This window comes from Protopterus annectens, chromosome 17.part0, assembly GCF_019279795.1.
Source record: "Protopterus annectens isolate FY-2018-M chromosome 17.part0, PAN1.0, whole genome shotgun sequence".
In the NCBI taxonomy this organism is placed as follows: domain Eukaryota; kingdom Metazoa; phylum Chordata; order Ceratodontiformes; family Protopteridae; genus Protopterus; species Protopterus annectens.
Genome location: NC_056751.1, coordinates 603,265,520 through 603,292,725, shown reverse-complemented (window position 1 = coordinate 603,292,725; position 27,206 = coordinate 603,265,520). Strand labels below are relative to the sequence as shown.

The 27,206-nt window shown below is 42.4% G+C and overlaps 1 protein-coding gene across 1 annotated transcript in view; it reads right to left on the bottom strand.

Moving 5' to 3' along the window:
• The window catches only part of PPP6R1 (protein phosphatase 6 regulatory subunit 1), a 3,522,349-nt gene that overhangs the window by 196,631 nt on the left and 3,298,512 nt on the right, over positions 1–27,206 (bottom strand). Inside the window, exon 22 of the mRNA XM_044059463.1 lies at positions 5,547–5,687. Within this exon, the coding sequence (XP_043915398.1) occupies positions 5,547–5,687 (141 nt within the window). The remainder of the gene's footprint in view (positions 1–5,546; positions 5,688–27,206) is intronic.

Below are 27,206 nucleotides of genomic sequence, written 5' to 3'. Positions count from 1 at the left end.
TAATGATGCTGTCTCTATTTTACCCATTTTAAAATTGAAATCTATAGGTTATAGTGGGTAATTCATTGTATTTGTGTATTTACTATATTTTTCATTTTAAATATTTAATTGAGAAGTGGTTGTTGTGGTACAAATAATATTGGGGTAGAGTTATAGTTTCTTACATATGTTTATATCTGACTTGCAATTATATGGCACTGTTACTTCAAATGTTTGAAAAGTTCAATGAAGCACTTCCTGTTTTAAGTTTATAAAAGGAAGTGATGATCTGATTTGTTAATCTTATTTCCATTTATCACTGATGGGTTTGGTTCCAAGCCCTTGGAACTGAGTCGGCCTAATACCAAGCTCGTGCCAGCCAAAAAAATCTCGAGCTAAGCTATTACCCCATAGTGCCCTTCCCCCGGTTATCTCAGATATCGTTTGCCACGTAGCTGCAAAGCCGCGTTTCAGCCAAGCTCTCAGCTAAATGGAAAACTTTTGATGTCTTTTCTGGACATAGATATAGTAGAATTAGAACTCTTTGCTTTAGTTTTATATCTAACTTGTATGTATTTTGTTCATGATGTCTGATAAAAAGGGCACGTCGGGGTTTAAGCATTGCACTTCATGCAAGAGTAAACTGTCTAACAGCGATTCCCATGATGACTGTTTACTGTTTGGGGGTGCCCCTTCTTTCGGTGCAACCCTCTTGTGTGATTTGTCAAAGTTTTAGCCAGCGCTCCTTGAACAAGCGCAAAAACAAGCTGATTCTTAAGGGTCTCCTTAAGTCACCCTTTTCAGAGGCCATTTCTGCAATGGAGGTCTCATCCCCTCCAACCAAGGATAAGAAAAAGTCCCACTCTGTTCCCTCTTCACCATCGGGTGACCAGGGCAAACCTATAAAGCCTAAGGTACCTAAATTATCTTCAGAGCATAAGTCCGCCTCATTGGCACCGACCTCTTCCACTCTACTACGACTGTTCCTATATCGGCGCCAGCTTCGGCTCTGATACTGTCTCCAGCACCGACTTCGGACTTTCCAAAGATTACTACGACTTTGGTACCGAGTGCCACTTTGGCACAGTGCACGCCTTCGATGCCTATCTTTGGGATTACGCTTGCTACTAAACCTTCTGTGTTGGCTCTGAGTGCCCCTTCGGCACAGAGTTCTTTCACGGTCCGAATACAGACTATTTTGATGCCACTTCTTTAAGTCTTCAAAACTTGAGACACTGGTGCCGGTAGATTTCACACCACAGACCCGATACTCTCCATCAACAGATCCATTTCCAGTGCAAGTATAAGAAAGACCTGACTCCCCGTCGGGATTATCCACTAGATAAGCCTTTCCGAGCTTGACGTGGTGCATCTTGTGGACCAGCTGTTGACAGCCAGGGGGATAGCTACTCCTTCACGAGGCTCCAGAGAGACTTGGTTTCCGAACTCTCTGGAACACTCGCAGGACAGGTGTCCGACGCGGTAAAAGACAAGGTTGCCTCGCAGCTCGCAACCCTGGAATCGAGCTCCAATTCGGCCATGAGGTTGCGCTCACATGCAACCGAAGGGGCAGCTACAGCAGTGGGTTCAGGCATAGTTATTTGACATCATGCCTGGATGCACCTCTGTGACTTTGTGGACCCTTTTAAGTCTTCCTTCCTGAATGCTCCAATTGAAGCATCTTCCATTTTTGGCCCCAAGGTGAAAGACACCCTGGCCAGGTGTGAGCAGGAAGGTAAGCCCCTAGCTGCCGTAGGCCTACATTATTCCAATCCTCAACGTTTCTTTTCCAGGAACCAGAGGAGCAGTAAAATGTGGCACAAAATCTCAGGGTCCTTTCCGTGCCACATGTGGCGATGATAACCCCAGGGGCAGAGGGGGTAACAATTATGGAAGATGCCCCTACTGAGGCAGAGAGGGTCCGCGTAATCAGAAACCCAGGGATTCTTTCTCTGGGCAGCTTTATCAGTACTCCTGAAGAGTGGCCCGATTGCTTTCCTCTGGAAGCAGTCGAGGGATGGTTATCTCTGCACCACACTGCCTGGCATTCTATAACTTCCGACTGTTGGGTGCAGAAAATCATAACCAGAGGCTACACCATTCCCCTCAACACTTACCCAAAACTTCCGACAAAACTTCCTGACATTCCACCCAGTCAAAGGGGAGAAGCAGCTGCAAAAATAAACAAGCTGTGTCAAAAGAGAGTCATCCAAATAGTCCTACCAGACCAATGCGGATCCGGTTTCTACTCAAGATTCTTTTTGGTGCCAAAAAAGACAGGGGACTGGAGACCAATTCTGCATCTCAGCAATTTGAACAATTCCGTTGCCCAAACAAAACTACGGATGGTCATGGTTCAGTCCATTCTCCCTTTTCTAAGGGAAGGCGATTGGATGTGTTCGATAGATCTCTGGGACGCGTATTACCACATCAAAACGGACAAGTGCTCCAGGAGTCTACTTTGCTTCCGGCTAGGAGCCAATCACTATCAGTTTCATGCCCTGCCGTTCGGACTCTCTACAGCCCCCAGAGTGTTCACAAAGTGCATGGCAGTGGTCACAGCTCACTTGAGGCTGCAAGGATTCCAGGCGTTTCAGTATTTGGATGATTGGCTCCTTACTGCCCCCACCAAGCATCTTCTGGTAACAGCCCTGCAGTACACTCATTCCCTGGCAAGATTTTTGGGAATAACGACAAACTGGGAAAAATCCAACCTTGCTCTGACTCATAACAAAGAGTTCATTGGAGCAGTCTTCGACGCTTGTTCTTGTCTGGTATTGCTCCCAGCTCACAGACTTCAGAGATTGAGGTTCCCGCTCCGGGTGATACTTTGCCAAAACAAAGGCTCAGCAAGGGAGGTTCTTCAGGTTTTGGGATCAATGGCAGCTTCCATTCCAATAGTGCCCCTTGCGAAACTGCATATGCAAATACTTCAGTGGCTACTGCTATCTCAATGGTTTCCAAATTACCACCCTCTATGCTTTCAAATTCAAATATCCAATTGTTGCAAGCAGGACCTTCTTTGGTGGATGGGGCCAGACAGAGAACTTTGGAGTCGATCATTCTATCCTCCCCAACCCAAGGCCATTGTGACCACGGATGCTTCCCTGACAGGATGGGGGGGCCATTTTCAGGGAAAGACCGTCCAAGGCACATGGTCCACTTTGGAGGCCAACCTGTATATCAGCGTTCTAGAACTGAGAGCGGTGCTGTTAGCATTGCAAACATTCCAATCTGTTCCTCCGTCTGGGACGATCACAATTCAGTCAGACAACATGTCAATAATCTGTTATATCAACAAGCAAGGAGGAACCAAGTCCTATCCCCTGTGTCGAGAGGCCATGAGAATTTGGCAGTGGGCAATAGGTTCCAACCACTTTCTGATAGCAACGCATATCCTTGGGAATTCCAACATGATTACAGAAAAGTGGAGAAGATGTATTCTCCTGCCTCACGAGTGGTCCCTCAATCCTGACATAGAGGCGAAAAGTTTTAGCCGTTGGGGCCAGCCTTGCTGCGACCTACTCGCCTCCCCATCAAACAACAAATGCAGCAGCTATTTTGCCCTGTTTCCCCCACAAGGGGAGTCCCAGAGGGACACTCTGATTCACGACTGGCCCACGGGACTGCTATATGCCTATTCCCCCATCCCTCTGATTCCCCAAATCATACAGAAAGCTATCTGGTTGAAATGGAGAGTGATCCTCATAGCCCCCTTTTGGCCTCGGCAAGTTTTGTTCCCCTTCCTTCAGCCTCATCTGTTATGTCGACCGTGGATTCTGGGCCCTCTTTCAGACCTGATTTCTCACCCCCAATGATTGAGACACCCAAACTTATCCAGTCTCAACCTGACAGCTTGGTTTCTCCACTTCTATTAATCGCCAGGCAGGATGACCTCCCCTCACCTGTACGTGACATTGTCCTGGCCTCACACACACAAATGGAAGAGATTCTCTATTTGGTCTAAAAAAAAGAAGGCTAGACCTGTACTTTGCTCCAGTTGCTTACAATATCTGTCAAAGTTCTTTAAAGATGGAGTTGCAGCCTCTACCATACCAGTACATCTGACCGCTCTTTCTAATTTTCATGATGGTTTGGATAATTCTCATCTCTCTTCGGTTATGTAAAACCTTTCTTAAAGGGATATCTCACATTAGGCCTCCAATCAGACAACCTATAGAGCCATGGAACCTCACATTAGTTCTTCAGTCCTTAACTCAACCTCCTTTTGAACCTGCAGCAAAGTGTGACCTCAAATGTTTATCTTGGAAGTTTCTTTTTCCTGGCAGCCATCATGTCAGCCAGACGAATTTCAGAGCTTCAGGCATTGTGCATTAAAAGGCCCTACTTAGTCTTCCACAAGGACAGAGTATCACTTTGGACAAACCCATCTTTCTCCCCAAAGTTAATTCAGAATTTTCCATCAATCAGGCCATTGATCTGCCAGTATTTTTCCCAAATTTTACTAATAAAGGGGAATACTGTCTACATTCTTTGGATGTATATAGACAACTGAGGTTTTATTTGGACGGAACCAAAGCAATGCATAAAACTGACCAGCTTTTCATTTCCTTCTCTGGACCCAGAATGGGAAATTCCGTCTCCAAGGTCACTTTATCAAAATGGCTAAGGAACTGCATACGCTACATCTATTCACTTGTGAAAAAACCTATACCACATAATGTCAAAGCCCATTCTACCAGATTCATGGTAACTTCTGTAGCCTTCCATTCAAGAGCCTCTGTGGATGATATTTGTGCAGCAGCCACATGGGCTAACCCCCACACTTTTATTAATCGCTACAGATTGGATGTGGTCTCCAGAGGGAGAGCTGCCTTCCGCTCAATGGTGCTCAGGAACGTTTTTCCATAAGGGCCGCCCAAGGAACACAAGGTAGCTGGGGATTCTGTCCCATCAGTGATGAATGGAAAGAAGATTTACAACATCAGATAAAGAAATTACATCTTACCATAATGTTCCGTCTGTGTTGTTGATCTTCTTTCATTCATCACCTCCCACCCTCCTTCCCCCTCCAAATGCTCCTGGGGGATTCTTTGGGTCCAAGTGGTGAATTACGGCATTTGCACAGAAATGGCCTCTGCTTTACTAGTACAAGATGGGCAAACTCGATCCGAAGTAACAGGGAGAAGGGCACTATGGGTAATAGCTTAGCTCGAGAGTTTTTTGGCTGGTGCAAACTTGGTATTAGGCTGACTCGGTTTTGAATGCTCGGAACCAAACCCATCAGTGATGAATAAAGAAAGATCAACAACACAGATGAAACTTTATGTATGACATAACTTCTTTTTTTATGCAATTTTTTTTTTTTAATGGCTGATGAAGTCCTGTTTACAATTTTTTGGGACAAAAGCCCTTAGAATTTTTCATTAAACGGTTGTTTGATTTTAGTTGTAGTACCATTTTCCTTTCCTGAGTTACAGACATTTGTTTGTTTCTTTATCACTGGTGTTTATGCGGACATTGCGAGCAGCTTGCAGTCCTGGTTGCGAGGCACTTTTGTGGAAAAAAAGAAATACAATCATTACAACAATAACTTTTATACTTGCCTATGTTCCTGTTGTTGCTCCTGGGATAAGACTTCAGAGGGACGCACACCTTCAGGACAGTACTTTTGGGACTCTGTGCTGCCTGGCACAATGTTTACAGCAGGTACAGCTTCAGAGGTAGATGATACATTTCCTTCAGAACTTCAAAGAGAAATTAGTCAATAACCTCTTTTTTTTTTGTTGTTCTTCAACAAGAGAAAAAATGCAGAAGCCATAATACAACAACACAACCTTTACAGAGAAAATACTAGCAGTATACATTTTGCTGTGAAATGTACCCATGACTATTCTAGGACTTGTAAATATACGCATTTACAGTGAATACAAATTGACAAGGTACACAGCAGTGCCTTATTTAAGTGATTCCAATTCAGATGTATTATGCGTCCTATACAAACAAAGCAGAATACTGTCTACATATAAGGGAAAAAATTCACTTCAAGATATGAGCAAGTGTCCTCTCAAATCAGGTGATCTTCAAGAAGCCTGTTTTGCAGGAAAGTACAGTTTTGTACCTACCATAAATGTAGATGTTCGAGTGTATACACTGCTGCAGTCATTACACTTGGGTTATCCTGCTGTCAGGCGGTTCCCCAGTTGGCCTGAGTTCCAAAGTCTTGGTCCGGCGTCGGTTGCTGTCGCCTCCTCCCTGACATCAGTATGACAGGGGTATATAAGATGCAGCCGACGCGATTTTCTTCAGTTTTTCTTGCCCCAGATGTCAGGTGCCCCCAAATAGATAGGCAATTCAAATTGCTAATAAAACATACATAAGAAAAGCAAACAACAACTTTCAGTTACCAGCAAATACTCCCCATAGGTAGTAAAGGGTAGTAGACATAGGTACGTACCAGCAAGTAAGAGGGGAAGGAGGGTGGGTAACCTGGAATGCAGCAGTGTATACAGTCTAACATCTACATTTATGGTAGGTACAAAACTATACTATGTTCATCGTGTTACACTGCTGCAGTCATTACACTTGGGTAGAATCCCAAAGCTGAGGTAGGGTGGCTGGTTCTATAAGGCATTAGGGGTGGCTATAAGGCCCTGCAGCACAGCAGTGGCGAAGTCAGCCCTGGATTTAGAGTATAAAGGCAGATGGTAATACTTGGTGAAGGTATGCACAGAACTCCATGTTGCTGCTTCCAAAATATCCTTGGTAGGTACTCCTCTGAGGTAGGCAGTTGAAGTGGCTGTTGCCCTGGTGGAGTGAGATCTAATGCTGCTAAGTACAGGTTTCCCATGGTGTGCATAGCAGAAACATATACAATGTCCTATCCATTTTGAAATAGTCTGTTTTGAAATGGCTTTTCCCTGTGCTCCTGCAGCATATGCTACCAATAATTGCTCAGATTTTCTGAAATCTTTGGTTTTGTCCAAGTAGAAGCATAACTGCCTGTGAATGTCCAAAGAATGCAGTAGTCTCTCCCCTTTATTCTGTGGTTTTGGATAAAAAGTTGGCAAGTGAATAGTTTGGTTTAGAGTCACACTAGATACCACCTTTGGCATAAACGTAGGGTTAGTTCTTAAAGACACCCTGTCCTGGTGGAAAATGAGGAAAGGTTCCACTGCCATTAGTGCCTGTAATTCTGAAATTCTTCGTGCTGATGTTATTGCCAGAAGCAGAGCAGTTTTCCAAGAGACATACTTTAATTCTGCCGTGTTAGCTGGCTCAAGTGAAGGTAAAGTTAATTTTTCCAAAACAAAGTTGAGGTCCCAAGTTGGAGTAGGTGCTCTACGGGGCAGTCTTATGTTTTTAGCCCCTCTGAGGTACTGTTTTGGCAAAGGATTAGAGAAAATTGGTGGATCTGTGTTGTAATGAGCAGAGATGGCAGAGGCGTGGATCTTGATGGATGAAAAGGAGAGGCCTTTGTCCAGCATCTCAGTTAAATATTGTAGTATCTGAGGAATGTTTGAGACAAGAGGGTCAAGGCTGTGAGCCTGGTTCCAGGCACAGAATCTCTTCCATTTATCCGAATAGGCTTTCCTGGTACTAGGCCTTCTGGCCTCCAGAATGACATCCATAACAGCTTTGGAGAGAGGCATTGCTTGATTGACTAAGGAATTTTCCATGCAGCTAGGGTTAAGGTCTTTAGCTGGCTGTGAAGTATCTGGTTGTTGTGCTGAGTCAGAAGATGTGGGATTTGTGACAAAATCCAGAGTGGTTCTTGTGCTAAGTTCTTTAAGACTGGGTACCAGTGCTGGCGTGGCCAGTCTGGTGCAATCAGGATCATCTTTGGCTCTTCTTGCCTGGCTTTTATGAGTACCTTTGGAAGGAGAGGTAGACGTGGGAAAGCGTATACTTGTAGGTTTTTCCAGCTGAATGAGAGGGCATCCACTTTCCATGCTTGTGGATGGTAACTCCTTGTGCAGAATTTCTGTAGCTGGCAGTTCATTGGGGATGCAAACAGATCTATGTCCGGGCTCCACCATTTCTGTGTTATCATTCTGAATATTTGTGGATTCAATTCCCATTCGTGGGGATCCATGATGTTTCTGCTTAAGTCGTCTGCCACGGTGTTTTTCTCTCCTGGCAGGAATTGTGCTTGCAGATGAACTTGATAGTTTAGAGCTGTGTTCCACAAGGTCATGGCTTGTCTGCAGAGGGGGTAGGAGTGTGTGCCCCCTTGCTTATGTACCACATAACTGTGGTGTTGTCTGTCTTTTGTAATAGTTGTCCTGGATGCAGCAGGTCCTTGAAAGCTATAAGGGCATTTTGTACAGCTAGCATCTCTTTTTGATTGATGTGAAGATGCCTTTGTTCTGCGGGCCACTTGCCCTGAATACATTTTCCTGCCATGTGTGCTCCCCAGGCGTACTCCGATGCATCTGTTGTCAGTGTTTGCCTGGGTCTGGGTTGAGTAAAAGGCTGTCCCTTGTTGAGGTGACAAGCTTGAGCCCACCATCAAAACTCCTGTTGAAGGCAAGGAATTAGTGGTATAACTGTTTCCAAACTTTGACAGTGTTGAGACCATACACTCTTTAGGTACCACTGTAGTTTCCTCATATGCAGTCTGGCATATGAAATTAGTAGTATGCAAGATGCCATGTAACCCAAGGCCTGCAGAATTTTTCTTGCAGGGAGTTCGGTCTTTGTTGCCATCAATTGAAAGTATTGAGTCAGTTGTCCTTGCTTGTCTGGCGTGAGATAAGTCATTTGGGCCGTTGTGTTCAAGCTGGCACCCAGGAATATTACCTCTTGTGAGGGCACTAGTTTTTATTTCTTTTCGTTTTCTGTGTACCCCAGGCAACTTAATAACTTTTTTACAAACGCCAGATGCTTTAGAAGAATGACCTTGCTCTCTGCTTGAATCAGGAAGTCGTCCATGTACGGATAAATTTGAATTTCTTTCTGTCTGCAAAATGCAATTACTGGTGCCAGGCACTTTGTGAAGACCCTGGGAGCAGTAGATAAGCCAAAGGGCAGTGCAGAGAATTGATAGTGCATGGAACCAGCTATGAATCTGAGGTATCTTCTGCAGTTTTGTCTGATAGGGACATGCAGGTATGCCTCCTTGAGGTCCAAGGTCACGAGCCAAGCTTTCTTGCCCAGCATGGGAAGAAGCTGCTATAGTGTCAACATTTTGAATTTCGGAACATCCAGGTAAGTGTTTAGAGAAGAAAGATCCAGAATGGGCCTCCAGGCTTTGTCCTTTCTGGGAACCAGAAAGAGTCTGGAGTAAAATCCTTGTCCTTGCTCCTGTGGTGGTACCTTTTGAATAGTTCTCATGTCCATGAGTGCTGTAATTTGTTTTTGAGCCTCTGACCATTGATCTGGTGGCAGATTTGGCATTCCTTTTAACCTTGGCAGAGTGTGAAAGTGGAACCTGTAACCTTGAGATACAATGCTGAGAACCCATTTGTCTTTGGTGATCCAATGCCAATTGTGATAGAAAATTGCCAGTTTTCCTCCCAAGGGGGCTGCCAAGAGAGAGCTGTTTGGCAGCTGTAGTGGGAAGTCATTGAGGCTGCTTTTTATATGGTTGGGGCCTGTCTTCCCCTTCTTTCTGGCCTGGTGCACCCCATTGTCGAGGCCTGTAAGGACCTTGTGGCTGACCTCTACCTCTTGGACGTCTGTATCTGCCCCTTTGAGGTCTGTCTGTAACTGGAAATGACCAATTCTTTGTTGGACAATTTCTGCTAAATCGAGGAGGCTGAACCTGTAAGAAATCCTTAACCGGTTGCATAGATTTTGCCTTATCCTCCATTTTCTTTAATACCTCTTCTGCCTTAACTCCAAATAACACATCCTGCTGCAAACGTGCATCCAATAATTGTGCTTTAACATGATCTGGTAACGTATGTTCTTTTAACCAAGCATGTCTTCTAATGACAGAGTCTGTAACTGCTGCTCTACAGGAGGCCTCTAAAGAATCAAAACCACATTGCAAAGTATGTTTTCCCACTTGTTCAACTGCATACAATAAATCCTGCATTTCTTTAAAATTAGGAGGATCTGAATCTGGAAGCATTTTTTGTTTCAACTGAGACATCAAAAAATGCTGAAATTTTAGCATGTGAAACTGGCAATTTAAGGCTGTCATTGCTAAAGTTGCAGACATATATACTTTCTTTCCCCGTCTGTCTAATGCTCTGGAATCTCTGTCAGAGGGAACTGGATTTTTTGCTGATGAGGCCTTAATCCCTTTGGGTCCCTGAGAAATAGTTTCAGGGTCAGCAACAGGGATTTTATACAGAAATTTGTGTGAGTCAGGGACTCTGTAGTATCTGTCAGGTTTAACTGGGGCTGGAGGTAACGAATCAGGATTTAAGCTGGATTCAGTATACACATCATCCACAATATCTAACACTGGCGGAATAGCAAGGGGTCTGTGTTGAGGTAATAAAAGGAAGTCTCTGAGCCTTTTCTTGGATTCTGAGTAATCCTGGCCTTCCCAATGGAAATGCTCCCTCATGGTATGTAAGGTTTCCCCAAAGGAGTAGTCCTCAGGCGGAGAGGCTGATGAAATTGATTCCTCAGCATCAGAATCCTCATAAGGGGGTGAAGAATATCCTAGGTCTGAGGATGAATCTGAAGAAATGGACACCTGGTCAGATGAGTCAAAGTCTGCATCCTGTCTGGGCCTTTTGTCAGGAGGGGGATGGGACCCCATGATCAGAGTGATTAGGTCTTCGGCCATTTTGAGCATTTGTTTCTTAGGCATGGAGGCCTGTCCTGGAAAATGCTGTATTTGTTTCTTTGTTTTTAAAGGAGGCTTAGACTTGGCAGAAGATTTAATGCTTAACTGAATAGGTCTGAAAACACCCTCTGAAGCTGCAGGTTGCTCAGCTACTTCGGATCCCTCTGAAGGGTTAGTTTCGGTAGGCTGAAAAACTTGTGCATTTGATGGCCCAGCCATCTCCACGTGGGAGTCGGAGGCAGCCTGTGGTTCGGCAGAAGCGGTCGTCAGGGGCTGCGAAGGCACCTCGCTGAAAACTGGAGAACCGGCGACCGGCCTAGAAGAGGCTTCTTCATCAGTTTTGGGCCTCAGATGCCTGTCCTTGTCTTTGCATTTTTTATGTATTCCGGTCGTCGGAAGTTCCGACGGCATGGTGTAATTGAATTTTCTGCCAAAATAATGTCGGGCAAAATCAAACCGACGTTTAATAGTGCGCTTGTTATACCTAGCACAAAACCGACAACCAGTGACGTTGTGGTCTGGGCCTAGGCATGGGATACAATAGGAAAGGAAATCCTTATGAGGTATTTGCTTCCCACAAGAAATAAGTTATTAACTTTTACTGACATCGGTCTGAGGCAAGAAAAAGTTTCCCCAACGGGGTACTTAGCTTTGTAGAAGACTTCAGTTCTGGATTCGGAATGAAAATCTCAGGAGTCGGCCGACCGGCACTTGCGAAAGTACAGTTTTGTACCTACCACAAATGTAGATGTCCGAACAGGATAGCATCTGCAGTCCTAACAAATGGGTTGTCCTGTTGTCAGGCAGCCCTTCGGTCGGCCGGATTCCAAAGTCTGGGTCTGGCCTCGGCTGGTGTCGCACTTCACCCGACGTCATCTCTGCTGGTCTTCGGGTATAAAGGCATCAGCCGACGCCATTTTCCTCAGTGTTTCTTGCCCCAGATGCCAGTTGCCCTCTTGGAAAACTAAATTTTGGGTAAATGCCAATGTTTCCAAAAAAAATAGAAGGCAAACACAAAAATTAAGCATGTATGTACATATATACAAACAAATACACCATAAGAGATCCCCCCCTAGCTAGCTATTAGGAGGGTAGATAACCTAGGAGTATCACAGAGGGGAAGGAGGGAGGGTAATCCTGACTGCAGATGCTATCCTGTTCGGACATCTACATTTATGGTAGGTACAAAACTGTACTATGTCCTTCAAGGATGCATCTGCAGTCCTAACAAATGGGTAGAATACCATAGCCAAACTAGGGGAGGAGGAAGAAGAATTATGGTGTAGTTAGGATCCCTTGCAATACAGCAGTGGCAAACCCTGCTCGGGATCTAGAGTATAGAGGTAAGTTGTAATGCTTGGCAAATGTATGCACGGAGGTCCAAGTAGCCGCCTCAATAATGTCCTTGGTAGCCACTCCTCGTAAGAAAGCTGTGGTAGTGGCTGTAGCCCTTGTAGAGTGAGGTCTTATGTTCTGTGGAATTTGCTTTCCATGGTAGGAGTAACAGAATCTTATGCAATTTCCTATCCACTTGGAGATTGTCTGTTTGGAAATTGCTTTTCCTTCCCTTCCTGTTGCATAAGCTACTAGAAGCTGGTCAGTTTTTCTATTGCCCTTGGTTCTGTCCAGGTAGTAGCGCAACTGTCTATGTACATCCAAGGTATGCAGCAGTCTTTCCCCCCTGTTCTGTGGATTGGGAAAGAAGGTAGGTAGGTGGATTGCCTGGTTTAGAGACACTCTGGATACCACCTTAGGCATAAATGTAGGATTGGTTCTCATGGACACTCTGTCTTGATGGAAGATTAGGAAGGGTTGTACTGCCATTAAGGCCTGTAGTTCCGAAACCCTTCTTGCTGAAGTAATTGCCAGTAGGAAAGCAGTTTTCCAGGATAGGTGTTGAAGATCTGCTGTTGCTGCTGGTTCAAATGGAGGGAGTGTCAATTTTTCTAGCACAAAGTTCAAGTCCCATGCTGGTAATGGTGGTTTCCTAGGAGGTTTTACATTCTTGATTCCTCTGAGGAACTGCCTGAGTAGAGGATGTGAGAAGACAGGGGGATCAAAGCTGTATTCTGCAGAAAGAGCTGATGCATGTATTTTGATGGAGGAATAGGACAGGCCTGCATGGAGAAGCTCTGCCAAGTACTCCAGGATGTTAGCGATATCTATCTTTGACACATCTTTTCCTCTTTCAGTACTCCAAATGACAAACCTTTTCCATTTTCCTGCATAGTTCCTTCTTGTTGAAGGTCTGCGGGCCTCAAGGATAATGTCTTTAACCCTTTGGGATAAATCTGGGTTAGTTGCTGTTATGTAATGTTCCAGGCAGTCAGTTGCAGAGTTTTTAGGTTTGGATGCATGATGTTGTAGTCGTTCTGAGTTAACATCAAAGGCATCAGGGGTAGTGTCCACGTTCTCCCCCGAGACATGCTCCTCAGCAATGGATACCAGTGTTGTCTTGGCCAATTTGGAGCTATCAGGATTATCCTTGGACATTCCTCTTTGATTTTCAGTAGTACCTTGTGCATCAAAGGAAGAGGTGGAAATGCATATGCTGTCAGGCCTTTCCAGCTGAAGGATAGAGAGTCCACCTTCCATGCAAGTGGGTGGTATGTCCTTGTGCAGAATTTCTTGAGCTGGTGATTGAGTGGGGATGCGAATAGGTCTATTTGTGGCATTCCCCATTTCTTTGTGATGGCCTTGAAGATGTCCGGGTGTAGCATCCATTCGTGAGCATCCGAGGTAGTTCTGCTTAGCATGTCTGCTAGGATGTTTTCTTTTCCCGGCACAAATATTGCCTGTAACTGGATGTTGTAGCTCAGAGCCATATTCCATAGGTCCAGAGTCATTCGGCATAGGGGGTAAGAATGAGTGCCTCCCTGTTTGTTGATGTACCACATGACTGTGGTGTTGTCTGTCCTTATCATTAAATGGCCTTCTTTGAGGAATGGTCTGAAATTCTGGATTGCTAGTTTCACTGCCAGCATTTCTTTTTGATTTATGTGCAGGTGCAGCTGGTCTGGAGTCCATAATCCTTGTATGCATTTGTCCAGCATGTGTGCCCCCCAACCTAGGTCTGAGGCGTCCGTTGTGATGGTTTGGTTTGCTTGCAATTTGTGGAAGGGCAAGCCTGGGTTTGACTGGCATGCTTGAGCCCACCATAGGAACTCTTGTTTCAGGCATGGGATTAGTGGTATTTCGGTTTCTAAGCTGTGCCTGTGTTGAGACCATAAATTCTTTAGGTACCACTGTAGCTTTCTCATATGCAGTCTGGCATGGGGGACCAGGATTACGCATGATGCCATGAAGCCCAAGGCCTGCAGTACTTTCCTTGCTGTTAGTTTGTTCTGCTTTGTTAATGCCAAGAAGTAAAGAGGGAGTTGTTCTTGTTTTTCTGCAGTTAGGAATGCCATCTGTTTTACTGTGTCCAATTCTGCACCCAAGAATGTTCTTGTTTGGGATGGTATCAGTCTTGACTTTTTTAAATTGACTGTGTATCCCAGGGCTTGTAGTAAGCAAATGACTCTTTGTAAGTCTTTTGTCAGCTTGTTTTTGTTGTCCGCTTGTATCAGGCAGTCGTCCAGGTATGGATAAATTTGGATTCCCTGTAGCCTGCAATGAGCGATTACTGATGCCAGGCATTTTGTGAATACTCTGGGTGCAGTAGATAAGCCAAAGGGCAATGCTGAGAATTGATAATGCTCGGATCCTGCAAGAAATCTGAGGTATCTTCTGCAATTTGGTCGTATGGGGACGTGCAGGTATGCCTCCTTGAGATCTAGAGTTACCAGCCAACACTCCTTGCCCAGCATGGGAAGAAGTTGCTGTAGGGTCAGCATTTTGAATTTTGGAACAATGATGAATGTGTTTAAGGCGGACAGGTCGAGAATAGGTCTCCAACTTTTCTCTTTTCTTGGTACTAGGAAGAGTCTGGAGTAGAATCCTTTGCCCTGTTCTGTAGGTGGTACCCTTTCCACAGCTCTCATCTTTGTTAGTTGAGCTATCTGTTTTAGAGCTTCTGTTTTTTGATTTGGAGGTAGGTTTGGCATTCCTCTTTTTACTGGTAAGGTGTGGAAATGAAACCTGTAGCCTTGGTCTATAGTTTGCAAAATCCACTTGTCTCTTGTGATATAGTGCCAATTTTTTGAGAATAAGGCTAACTTTCCGCCTAAGGGTGCTGCTATTTGTTCCCTGGTAGGCGGTGTCAGAGCCAAGTCACTGTGATTGTCCTGTTGCAGTGGCAGTGGTTGTGTCTGTGCCTCGTTGGTTATTGCCTTGCCACTGGCGTCCTCTGTAGGCACCTCCTCTGGATTGATTTCTGCCTCTGGAACGTCTATTCCTGCCAATCTGAGGTTTAGAGGAGTCTGGAAAGGACCAATTTTTGGAAGGCCAGTTCCTGCTAAACCTTGGGGGCTGAACCTGTAAGAAATCTTTAACTGTTTGTACAGATTTTGCCTTCTCTTCCATTTTCTTCATTACTTGCTGGGCAGGAGAACCAAATAGACTGGCCTTATCCATAGGAGCATCTAATAGCTTTGCTTTAACATGATCCGGCAAGACCTGTTCTTTCAACCATACATGCCTTCTTATAACTGTGCCAGTCATGGCTGATCTAAATGAAGCCTCCAGTGCATCATAGCCACATTTTAAAGAATGGTTACTAACCTGCTGAATGTTATTCACCATTTCTAAAACATATTTCTTATCTAAGGAATCATCAGAGGACAGTTTCTTAGTTAACTGATCAAGCATAAACTCTTGGTATTGGATCATATGAAACTGACAGTTCAAAGCTCTAGCTGAGAGAGTAGCAGAGGTGTAAACTTTTTTACCCCATCTCTCTAAGGACCTGGATTCCCTTTCAGAAGGGAGAGGGTTTTTTGCTGAGGTCGAAGCTACTGCCTTAGGCCCCTGGGAGATAGTCTCAGGATCTGCAAGTGGGGCTTTGTATAGGTGGTGATGAGTGTCCGGGACCCTGTAAAACCTATCGGGCTTGGCAGGGGCTGGAGGTAAAGTATCAGGAGCAGTGCAAACATCATTAAATGCATCATCCACAACAGGAAGAACTGGAGGTATAGCTAAGGGCCTATGTTGCGGTAAATGTAGAAAGGTCCTAAGCCTTTTTCTTGAATCAGAGAAATCTTGTCCCTGCCATTGGAAATGCTCTCTCATGGCATGTAAGGTTTCCCCAAAGGAAAATTCCTCTGGTGGAGAGGCAGAAGGGATAGATTCTTCAGCATCGGAATCTTCATAAGTAGAAAAAGGAGCCTCTGGATGGTCTGCAGTGTCTGAATCATCAGAAGAATCATCTGAGGATACTGGCTCAGGGGGCTCTGCTCTAGGTCTCTTTTCTGGAGGCTGAGAGGCCCTGTCTGGGTGAGATTGGGATCCCCTTATTAAAGAGATGAGATCCTCTGCCAGAGTAAGCATTTGAGAACTGGAACTGGGCCTGTGTGTGTGTGTGTGTGGGGGGGGGGGGGTTTAACAGGCACAGATTTAGCAGATTTGGCTGCTTTAGCCCTGGCAAAGGCCTTTATTGACATGGCTGCAGGAGGCCTAGCAGCACCACGTGCTGGGGTAGAGACATCCAAAGGGATGGTGTCCGATAATTCTAGAGGAACCACATTAATAGGCAAAACTTCAGAGGCCGATTCAACTAGGGTAGCAGGAGCCTCGGTAGTAGTCATGGATTCGGCTGAAGATTGACCCGTTTGCTCGGTTTCGGCCGAAACCGAGACACTCGCGGGTGGCTTAACCGTGGTTTCGGCGAAAACCGCGGACCGCGAGTGTCGGTCTTTTCTTTGCGTTTCTTAACAATTTGAGAAGTCGGAGGATCCGACGGCATAATGTACGCAAAATCTGAGCCGAAAAACTGTTCAGCAAACTCCGACCGACGCCTAAGCGTTCGTCGGTTGAAGGAAGCACAGGCTAAACAGGCTGCTATGTCGTGGTCTGGGCCTAAACAAGGTAAACAGTAAGAGTGGAAATCTTTATGAGGTATTTGTTTCCCACAAGTTAAACAGTTATTCACTTTTTCTGACATCGGCTGAGGCAAGAAAGAGTCCCCAACGGGGTACTTAGCTTTTAGAAGTCTTCGAAGTAGTATTCGGTAGTAGTAATCTCTGGATCTGACCGACCGGCACTTGAACAGCTTCTGCTTCGGGCGCCACGCGGCAAGAAAGACTGAGGAAAATGGCGTCGGCTGATGCCTTTATACCCGAAGACCAGCAGAGATGACGTCGGGTGAAGTGCGACACCAGCCGAGGCCAGACCCAGACTTTGGAATCCGGCCGACCGAAGGGCTGCCTGACGACAGGACAACCCATTTGTTAGGACTGCAGATGCATCCTTGAAGGACATCTGCTTTTGCTTCAGGCACCGCGCGGCAAGGAAGACTGAAGAAAATGGCGTCGGCTGCATCTTATATACCCCTGTCGCACTGACATCAGGGAGGAGGCGACAGCAAACGATGCCGGAGCAAGACTTTGGAACTCAGGCCGACTGGGGAACCGCCTGACGGCAGGATAACCCAAGTGTAATGACTGCAGCAGCGTAACATGATGAACATCACAGGGATTTCCAGAAGCCCTTCCTCATTACAGTTCGTTAAAGTCCATACGTAAGCTGCCCATGGGTGTACAGAGTGGTCTCATCATGTAAGAAAGGTACACCTAGGCCCATGTTACCCAGTACTGCTACAAAAGAAAATGAGATGCAACTAAAAACATTAAGACACTAAAAAGAAATTAAAATATCAGTTGATCTACAAGGGACCTTATCTTTTATGAGTCAACATCTGGGCTTAACCACTCTTTCATTTCAATTAATACACAAACAGGTGCATGTGCTTTACACTTGCAAATTCTGTGGCATGATGCACTACTACACTAGGCCCATATGCCATGCCTTGCTGTCAGACAGCTTCGTCTGAGCAAACTCCCTTTAAGTCAAGAAAAAAATGAAGACTTTTACACCTACGCTGTTTATAAAAATGCATGCATGAACATGTATGTATACATACACACACATTTATATTTGTGTATACACACACACACATATACATATATATATATATATATATATATATATATATATATATATAGGTCTACTTGAAAACACTGACACGCCAAAACACTGACGACGAGAACACTGAGAACAGAAGATCGACAACTGAGATGACAGACAGTTTAAAAGCCCGACTCTGAGAATACCGATATGTTAAGGTAAGTGTGCGATAGCGACAGACTTTAGGGTTAGGGGCGTGGGTTAGGTGAGTGTGCGATAGTGACGGACCTTAGGGTTAGGGTTTGGGTTAAGGTTAGTGCATAGATAGTTGTATATGTAAGGTTTAGTGTAGGATTGCAAGGTTTTTGGTGTGCTTGTGTTGTGTGTGTGTTTTTCAGAAAAGGTATTTGTTTTGTTTTGTTGATTGTGGTTTGCTGGGCATGTGAAGTTTCGTGCTTTTAAACTGTTGGTCATCTCAGTTGTCAATCTTCCGGTCTCGTCATCAGTGTTTTGGCATGTTGGTGTTTTCAAGTAGACCCATATATATATATATATATATATATATATATGTATGTATGCATTATGTTTCAAGACTTGCACTCACACCAATTTTAAATATGTATGTGTGCGTATGTGTGTGTGTGTGTGTATATATATATATATATATATATATATATATATATATATATATATGATGTGTGTGTGTGTGTGTGTGTATATGTGTGTATATATATATATATATATATATATATATACACATACACATACATACACACAATCCTGAAACTAATTTCTTCGAGTGATGACTTTATGCAACTAAAATATTGAAAATGAAAACATCGGAAAGACGCAACAACGAAACCAGTAATATTGACCCGTCCATATTCAAGAATGTCAAGAGTGTACCTTTCCTTCCAGTCAGTTCCAACTAAAGTTTTGCAAAGGGGCAAGCCCCCTGCACCCCCCCCCCATCTGGGGGGCTGTGCCCCCACACCCCCTGCTAATTATTTATATATATGTATATATATATATATATATATATATATATATATATATATATATATGTACGTACACACACACACACACACACACATATATATATGTATATATATACTCCGAAATCGCACTACAGTGAGGAAATGGGTATATTTCCTGATCCCCATTGTACTGCGATCTCAAAGCAGTACCATCGACCTCACAACATCGAATGCACACTAGTATTCGCTGCTGAGGTGCAGCGGTTAGCGTTGTCGCCTCACAGCAAGAGGTTCTCCGGAATTTTCGTCTGGAGCGCCTTCTGTGAGGAGTCTGAATGTCCTCCCCACGGTCGAGTGATGTTTAAAGACATGCAGGTAGGTGTGTGCGTCAATGGGTGTGCCTTCTTTGAAGGCTGGGCATTGGGCTGGCACCTCGGCACCGTAAAAATCCACTGCCAATCATTAGCGGACCGGAGTTCTGCTATGGCGACCCCTAGCCGGGAAAAGCCGAAAGACATTCACTGTTGTGGTGTCTATCATTTTCAGTTTGGCCTTCTGTGAACTGGAAATTAGCCTTTTGACTATCCCAATTTGACTAAATGTGGTCTGAAATTGTGGCAGTTTAAATACATACATACACACACACACACATATACAAACGAAAGGCAAAAAGGTCACAGAGACAAATCATTCAATAAAAACAGCAAGAAAAACTCAGCCAAGACTGAGTTTTCACTGTGTGATACTTTTAACTTGGAGGCCTATGGAATATATGCAAATGACAACCTTAAGGACATCAAGTGTTTCATCTACTTGGCTTTTGAATGCCCATGACTTTTTTTTACTTTTGAAGTCTTTATGATTACAGTCAGGCCAATAAAGCTAAACCCTACTAGCAGTGGACATGGATGTTCTGGCCTTTTTATTGACATCATCAGCTCAGCATAAGTGGACAGTTTATCTATACTTCAGAAACACAGGGTCTTTAAACCCATCTGATGCCCATAAACAATAAGGTGCTTGCAAAATATCCCAACTAACATCCAAACCAAAGGGTAAAACGTTCACACAAAGAAACTAATCAGTAAAAGCTACAAGAAAAACCCAGCCAAGCAAGAATTATTGCTCTTTTATTCAGGCCAATAAAGCCAAACTCCACTAGCTGTGTACATGAACGGGAAGTACAGCCAAACTATCCACTTATGCTGTGCTGATGAGGTCAATAAATAGGCCGAAACATGCATGGGTTAATATATAATTATCAACTATGGGATGGTAGGGCAAATACATATGCAAATGGGATAGATTACTTCAAGCAGAAAAATGGAACTTGGCTAACTTACTATTCTCGCCATCACTGTATAGTAAAACCTTATATAAACTTACCTTATATAAAGTCATGGGCATTCAGCAACCAAGTAGCAGAAACTCTTGATGTCCTTAATCTTACCCCTTTTTGCCAGTATTAGTATTTGTACTATTAATAGTTTTCCCTTCACTCTTCTCCTTGCTTCTCCGTCATATTTTCCCATATTCCTAGTAACCCTCTGTATAAGACACTCATTCATATATTGTATATAAATCTTTAGTTTTTTTCTTAATTCATTCTCTCTTCACCTTTACTCAACTCCTCCCAATTGTGTATTTAGCTCTTTTTCATACCAATCCCTCAACATGGTTATGTCTATACAGAGACCAGGTTTACCTAGTCCTATTGGTTTTAATTTAAAATTCCACCAAGTCCCCACTTTTCCCCTCAAGACTCTTTCCAGCACGTTGAGATTTGTTTTCTGGATTGGCTTCTTGCCTAACTTTGCTCACATGCCAGCATTTTGCACTGCCCGACTCATCTCTCAATATCAACATCACCTCTTTCCAATTCGTTATACTGTTTACAAGACAAATGGTATAAATCAGTCTTAATTATGTTGCTGTACAGTATCTCATTAATTGGTCTGATCATAATTTATCAATTTAATCTAGGCTATTGTCTATCCCAAACATATCTGAAATGATATTTCTTTTCTAATCTGACTCCATTCCTCTTGCTCTGGTTTATATACAAATGGTTGTACTATATAAATGACTAAGGGTACTGTAAACATTTTTATTGAATGCACTCTTTGTGCTATATTTATTTATTGATTTATTGACATTTGTTGACCGGGAAAGTCCACTGGATCAGAGATCCATTTTCAGTGGAGGCCCGGGGAGAAAAGCTCCAAAAGAATACAGTATACAGTAAAACAAAGTCACTGAAAATTAAATAAAAACATTTTGCATTTACATAGTTAAAAGATTTTCCATATGGTAAAATAGAGTTTATAACAATGAACAATAAAACTGGGCTTCCAGTCAATATGATCTAATATACTTTTAAATCATACATCATACAGCAGAGTAAGGTATTTGCCTTTCTTAAGTTATGTGTCATTTTGTGTAAATTCACTGGATAAAGTATATTTTAAGGAGGTTTATTTAAGTGATTGTAGGTGCATGTAAGGTTAAGGTAATGTTTTAGTGTGGATTTAAAAGTCTTTGTATTGTGTATTTGAGTGATTGTGGGTAGCAGAGCATTCCAGAGTTTGGCTACTGAATGGGAATAAAGGCATGGTCCTGCTCTCCTGATGGGTTTAGTTATGGTTAGGAGTAGTTTATTAGAAGAGCGTAGACTTTGGGTTGGAGTATTGCATTTCTTTCCATGATTCCTTTGGGGTTTCTCATGTTTTTCTTGGTATCCACATGCCTAAGTATTTCATTCTGTGAAGCCCCCACACACTAGGATATTTCTGGATTTGATGACATGATGGCATATAATTTACACAAGCTGCCATTGCTGTGTCTTCACTTACATTGTAACCAGCTATTTTTTAAATTACCTTAATATGTCAACTAACTGTACTAAATCCCTATTTGAATATGTCAGAAAGACTATCACATCATCTTCAAACATTGCCTATTTGCTTCCTTTACTTCTGTCCTGCCATCCTCTGATTCCCAATTGTATAACTTATTTTTGAGCTAATGGTTCCAAGTATATTGCTAAAAGTAGTGGGAATAGTAGGCACCCTTGTTTTGTCCCTCTGCAAATTTGAAACTCTGAGGTAACCCTGCCATTCATTTTTAATCTTGCCTTAGTGCCCTTGTACAGTTTCTCAATAATAATATTTCCATGGGAAATCCCATTTCCTTTAACATTTCCCATAAATATATATCCAATGCAATCATTCTGTGAATGCCTTTGCTGCATCCAAATCCATCATCACTAAAAAAAAGTCTTAGTCGCTTCTGTTTCTTCATTATATTTAACAACTTGGACAACTGGATGGGAAAACAGAAATTCATCCCTGGTTTGGCACCTATGACTCTAATGCAAACAGCTAACCTGTAAATGGTTCATCTCCCAGGCCCATGCTTACACTTATTAAGGGTATCCGAACTTTTCTGAGATTTGGGATGTATAGCTAAGCTTAAAAAGGCCCTAGTGGTCGTTAGCCTAGTAAATACATACGAACCAGCAATATTTCTGAAATGTTTGCCTACCTTCACAAAACTGCACTGATCTAAACTTATTAAGCACCCTTGCAATCCTACTCACTACAATACAGACAAATGATTGACAATTATGACTAAGGACTGCAACTGGTCTAACAGACCTCGGATTTGCAGGGTCTTTTCCCTCTTTTGGCAGGACTGAAATTACTGTTCTTAACCATGACCTCAGTAGTTCATTCTAGTCTAGGACTGTAATGAATAACTGAAGTCACATCTGAGTTATTTCTTTACATCCTTCCATACATCTATTGGAAGCTCATCCCACCCACCTTTAATGACTTCCCTCCCTACCTGTACCTTCATATGGTCCTGCATTTTTTGATTTGCAATTGGCTGGATTAAATCCCTCTTTTCTTCCTCTGTAAATTTTTTTTTTTTTTTAATATACACACAACCGCTCTCTACCCTTTTCATAACAAAAGAAGCGGGTTAGTCAACAATGTCATGTTTCACTTATTAAATATCCACTATATACAACTGAAATGTGTACAACTACAATGTATTTCAGGCTATGTTTAATAGATCTCACTAAAGCATTCAATGGTAATGTGCTTAAAAATCAGTGCACCAAACGTCAATTTTCCTCTTCTCCTTTTTGAATCTGTGTATAACAACATATTTTATGAAATGTTCTCTCAGTTTCTACTTCTGATTGTCACGTGCTGTATTTGCAATCCTTACTTTTAAGTTATGTATTTCTTAAATATGTATGTTATTTGTATTATTGTACTATTGTTAATGGAGCTTTTCTCCCCGGGCCTCAGCTGAAAACAGGCAACTTGCCCAGTCGGACTTTCCCGGTAAATAAATGTAAAACGAATTAATACAATATTCACTCTTCCAATTTCTCCCCTCTTGCTGTTTTGCATAAAGTTCCATAACATGACAAACACCTTCCAGTTCTGGATACTTGCATATTTCTCCAGTTTGGGGATGCCTTACTTTCACTTTACTTCTGAAAACGTTTTTATTGTCTTAAACTGTTTCCTTGTATGTTTTGTAGTTTGGGGTATACGTAGTCTTTGTTTCACCACCACTTGTCGTCACATAACCTCTTTCCCTAAGTGTCCACTGCATTTATCTTCTATTCCTTTTAGTTCTTTCTTCTCTTCATTCCCTAGCACAGACCCCGTCTCCTTTAGCTCTATTTTTCTTTCTAACTTATATTGTTGAAGCCACATTCTTTCTTCTCAATCCAGTTTCTCTTGTTCTCTTAAATAGGTTTACATCTGTTTAGCTTCATCCCATTTATCTATTATGCTTCCATGATGTTCCAAAACAAGTTCCCTCACTTTACTCAATTGCTCATGCAGCTTTCATTTTTTTTTTTTTTTTTTACTTGCATTACTCCACCACCTCCCCCTGCTCTCCAATGCCTTTCCATTTTGTTTGGTACTGGTGCATGATGTGAGCGTAACCTAGGAGGAACACTTTTTTTAATAAGTACTAATGCACTTTTGACAGGTAAATGATGCCCAGTCTAGACCAAATCCCATATCTTCCTGCACAGGAGGTATGTGACCGGCAGTTCAACCTCATTTTCCCTATATTACTCCAGCCATACACTTTATATACCTATTTGAGAAACTTCCCTTCTGATATTATTGTTCTTGCTCTGGGTCTCCCATTTACATCATCCTGATCTGTAACTATTTTTCAGTTTCCCCCTACCAGTAATATTCCTTGATGATCTTCTGTTATCTCAGATAAAACCAATTGTATCTCGTCTTTCTTTGTTTTTGGGGGTAAGTATGTGTTTTCTAGTATGATCCTACTACATCCCCACCATCCCATCAGCAACACAACCTGCCCATTTTATCTTTTATTTTCTTTTATCTTTATATTGGCTCCTCTTATTAAAGTACTTACTTTATTAGTTCATAATTTTTTTCTGCTTTAAGCATGTTTCCTGCAGCACTGTTATCTCATCGCTCTCCCTCTTAACTTATTCCAAAATTTTATGATTTTTATTCTATTCAATGAGGCCATTTACATTTCATGCTATTACTTTAATCAACAAATCTCTCTCTGTCCCTTTCCTTTCTATATTTTGCTTTGCAATGTGACAGCTTTTTTCCCGTTTAAATTGTCTGGACTTTCCAATATAAATATTGCTTTACCTTTCTTTTGACAAGTAACAACTCTATTATATCATCTGTTGGTTTATGGCATCTGTTCACTTTCGGCATCATCATCTTTCTTTAAATACTCTCCTCCAAACAGCTCTTCTTCACTCGACCATCTTTCTTCCCTTCGGGAGTTTTTCTTATACCCTGCCTATTTCCCCCATCAGCACTTATAGGCCTCTTTCTTCTTTCGCCACCCTTTTATCTAGGTTTTTCATCCACAGCACTTGTCTAAACTCTTCTGTACTTTCCTCCTCCTTTCGTATCCTGTCTTCTTTGAGTCTACCAAATTCTCCGCATCTCTTTACCCTCCTTATACTCAGCCTCCTGATCATGTATGATTGCTCACTTCTACACTCAGCTGTTTCGCATTCCAGTTTGCTTTCACTTTCAATTTCTATTGGTCTTCTCCATACTCCTCCTCTATTACTGCGAACACCTTTACAGGAATGCCTTAATGTTGTACTGTCCTCCCTAGTATATGTGACTCCTTTCATGATTAAGGCTTTCGCCACTACATTTCAAAGATCAGTGGCACTTCTTTTGCCTTAGAGGTAAATATTGCAAGCTTACTGATTTACCGTCCTGGGTACACATCTCAGTTACAAAGAGATACCTTTTTGGACATTAGTTGTTTAGAATCCCGTTTATTTATTGCATTACTATGTAAACTCAATGTTATATTGTGACCCTGCCCTTTGATGTTTTCCACATTCCGCTTGTCATATCCATTGTCATTTGCAGCCTTTCATACATCATGCACCCTTGTATTTCTTTAGTTTTATCCTGTGCTATTGCAACCCCTCCCCACTGAATATCTTCTTACAACTGCTATTCCTTACTCAAAATATGAACTACTTAAACCATTTACTAATATGCATTTTTTGTTTGTTTCTTCAAACATTTGGACATACAATACCCAATCTACACTGTTACCCTACTGAGATACTAACTACAAAATGCCTTTCAGATTGGGATTACTCTACAAAACAGAAGTCAGTTCAAGAATCCGGTCATATATGAATGTTCACTGAACTACCTCTTTCCCACACCATATTGTCTCTGAATCAGCTACAGACTTGCAAGACAGGCAAATTAATTTTCCAAGTTATATTTCTTTTTCCATCTGGCAGTCATTGCCTAACTGTTCTAATTATGCCACTTTACTCAGCCACTGGTACAAACACTGACTGCTCTTACCTTTTGAGCTGGACCCTATGTTAATTAACTTTCTCCTATTCTTAACTTTTATTTTCTCTCTTCATGTCCATCTTTTTCCTCTATCAAATTGTTATCTTTTGCTCTTTTTCTGTCTGTAAACTCTCTTTGACCCTTCTGGAATGCTGCTCATCTTCCCTGTGCTTCTCAAACATTTTCCTCTTGAATATGGGAAAGGCTTTACAGGCCATCTCTATTGCAATTGTTTTTTTCTGGTCTTGTCTACTTACTCCTTCCCATACATTAATCCCTTCCAATTCTTCTTGCATGCTTGCCTTTACATATTGATCAAGCTCAGCTGCAACCACCTTGGGTTCAAGAAATGATTTTACTCCTTGGGGAAAGAAAATTTTCATTTTTTGTTGGGTAACCTGGTGTCTAAAGACAAATCATGATCCACATTCTTTGTTCATCCACTGTTAAAATTCTGCCTTTCTGCCAAAGTGAAATCAATAGTTCTTTTAACTGGAAATTCTGCACTTTAATAACCATCTAATGTAGAAACCTTTTTTTTTTCCTGGTCTCATCACAGTGTACACCCTGTGGGTTCTGTCTACAAGTATTTCTACTTCTGTGAGACCAATCCATTTACTTAATTGTTCAGTGATGAACCTCCTTACACTCCCTTTCTTCTGCTCCCTCTGGCAAATTTGAAATTCTGAGACTTTCTTGTGCTCTCAATCTTCCACTTCTTGAATCTTTTCCTCTAACTCCTCTTTTGCTGCTCCCAGTTCAGTCAGCCTCATATTTACTTCTGTTTGCCCTGCCCTTAGCACTGCTATTTCATCAGAGTGCCTCAATAAGGTTGTCTCTATTTTGATTCTTTTACCTGATTTTTAATGTACTCCATTAATGAATCACTTATCATAAATACTTCTGTGTAAAGAAACCTAGCTAGGGTGGGGTGAAGGAGGCATCCACCCTAGGTACAAAGTTCTAGGGGATGTGATCAGCAGATGCTGATCAATCTTGAGTGCAGCACTTAGCACTCCATGTGTGGCATAAATTGTAGCAGCTGTATAGCTGTATGATATGCTCTATCAAGCAGTTTGCTATCGTTTAAAATTAAAGAAAAGCATCTTTTTTATTTATTTACTTATATATATATATATATATATATTTTTTTTGTTTGTTTGTTTGTTTTTGCTCCTCAGGAGTGTAGACTATAAGGAACGGACCTGGCTTGCTCTTCACATAAGGAGTACCAGGTCCAGATCAGGGAATGGTGTTTTTATTTTTCCTCAACTTAAAGTGAGGGGGGGGGGTGTCAAATTAGAGGACAGCAACGTGTGCCAGAATAGCTAGCTATACCTCTGTTGGTGTACATTCTACTTTGTCACTTATGTCAGTAAATTCTTGCCTGCAACTGGGAGATTGTTGCCTGGATGCTATCTCATTTTCTTCCTCTGAGGCATGTTTTTCTTCTGTCATCTGGTTTACTGACAATTTCTTATTAACTCCTTTTCTCTTTCTTTTAGACATCCATATGCAACCTACATTTGCTAACTTTAGTCTTCAGGAAGACATAGTTTCTTTCTTGTAGGTTTATTTTTCCCTCTTCTAATCTGGTACCAAACCAAAGTCCTCTATATAGTGGAACTTTTGTAATTTGTAGCCTAGCCTGTTAGAAGCAAAGGAAAT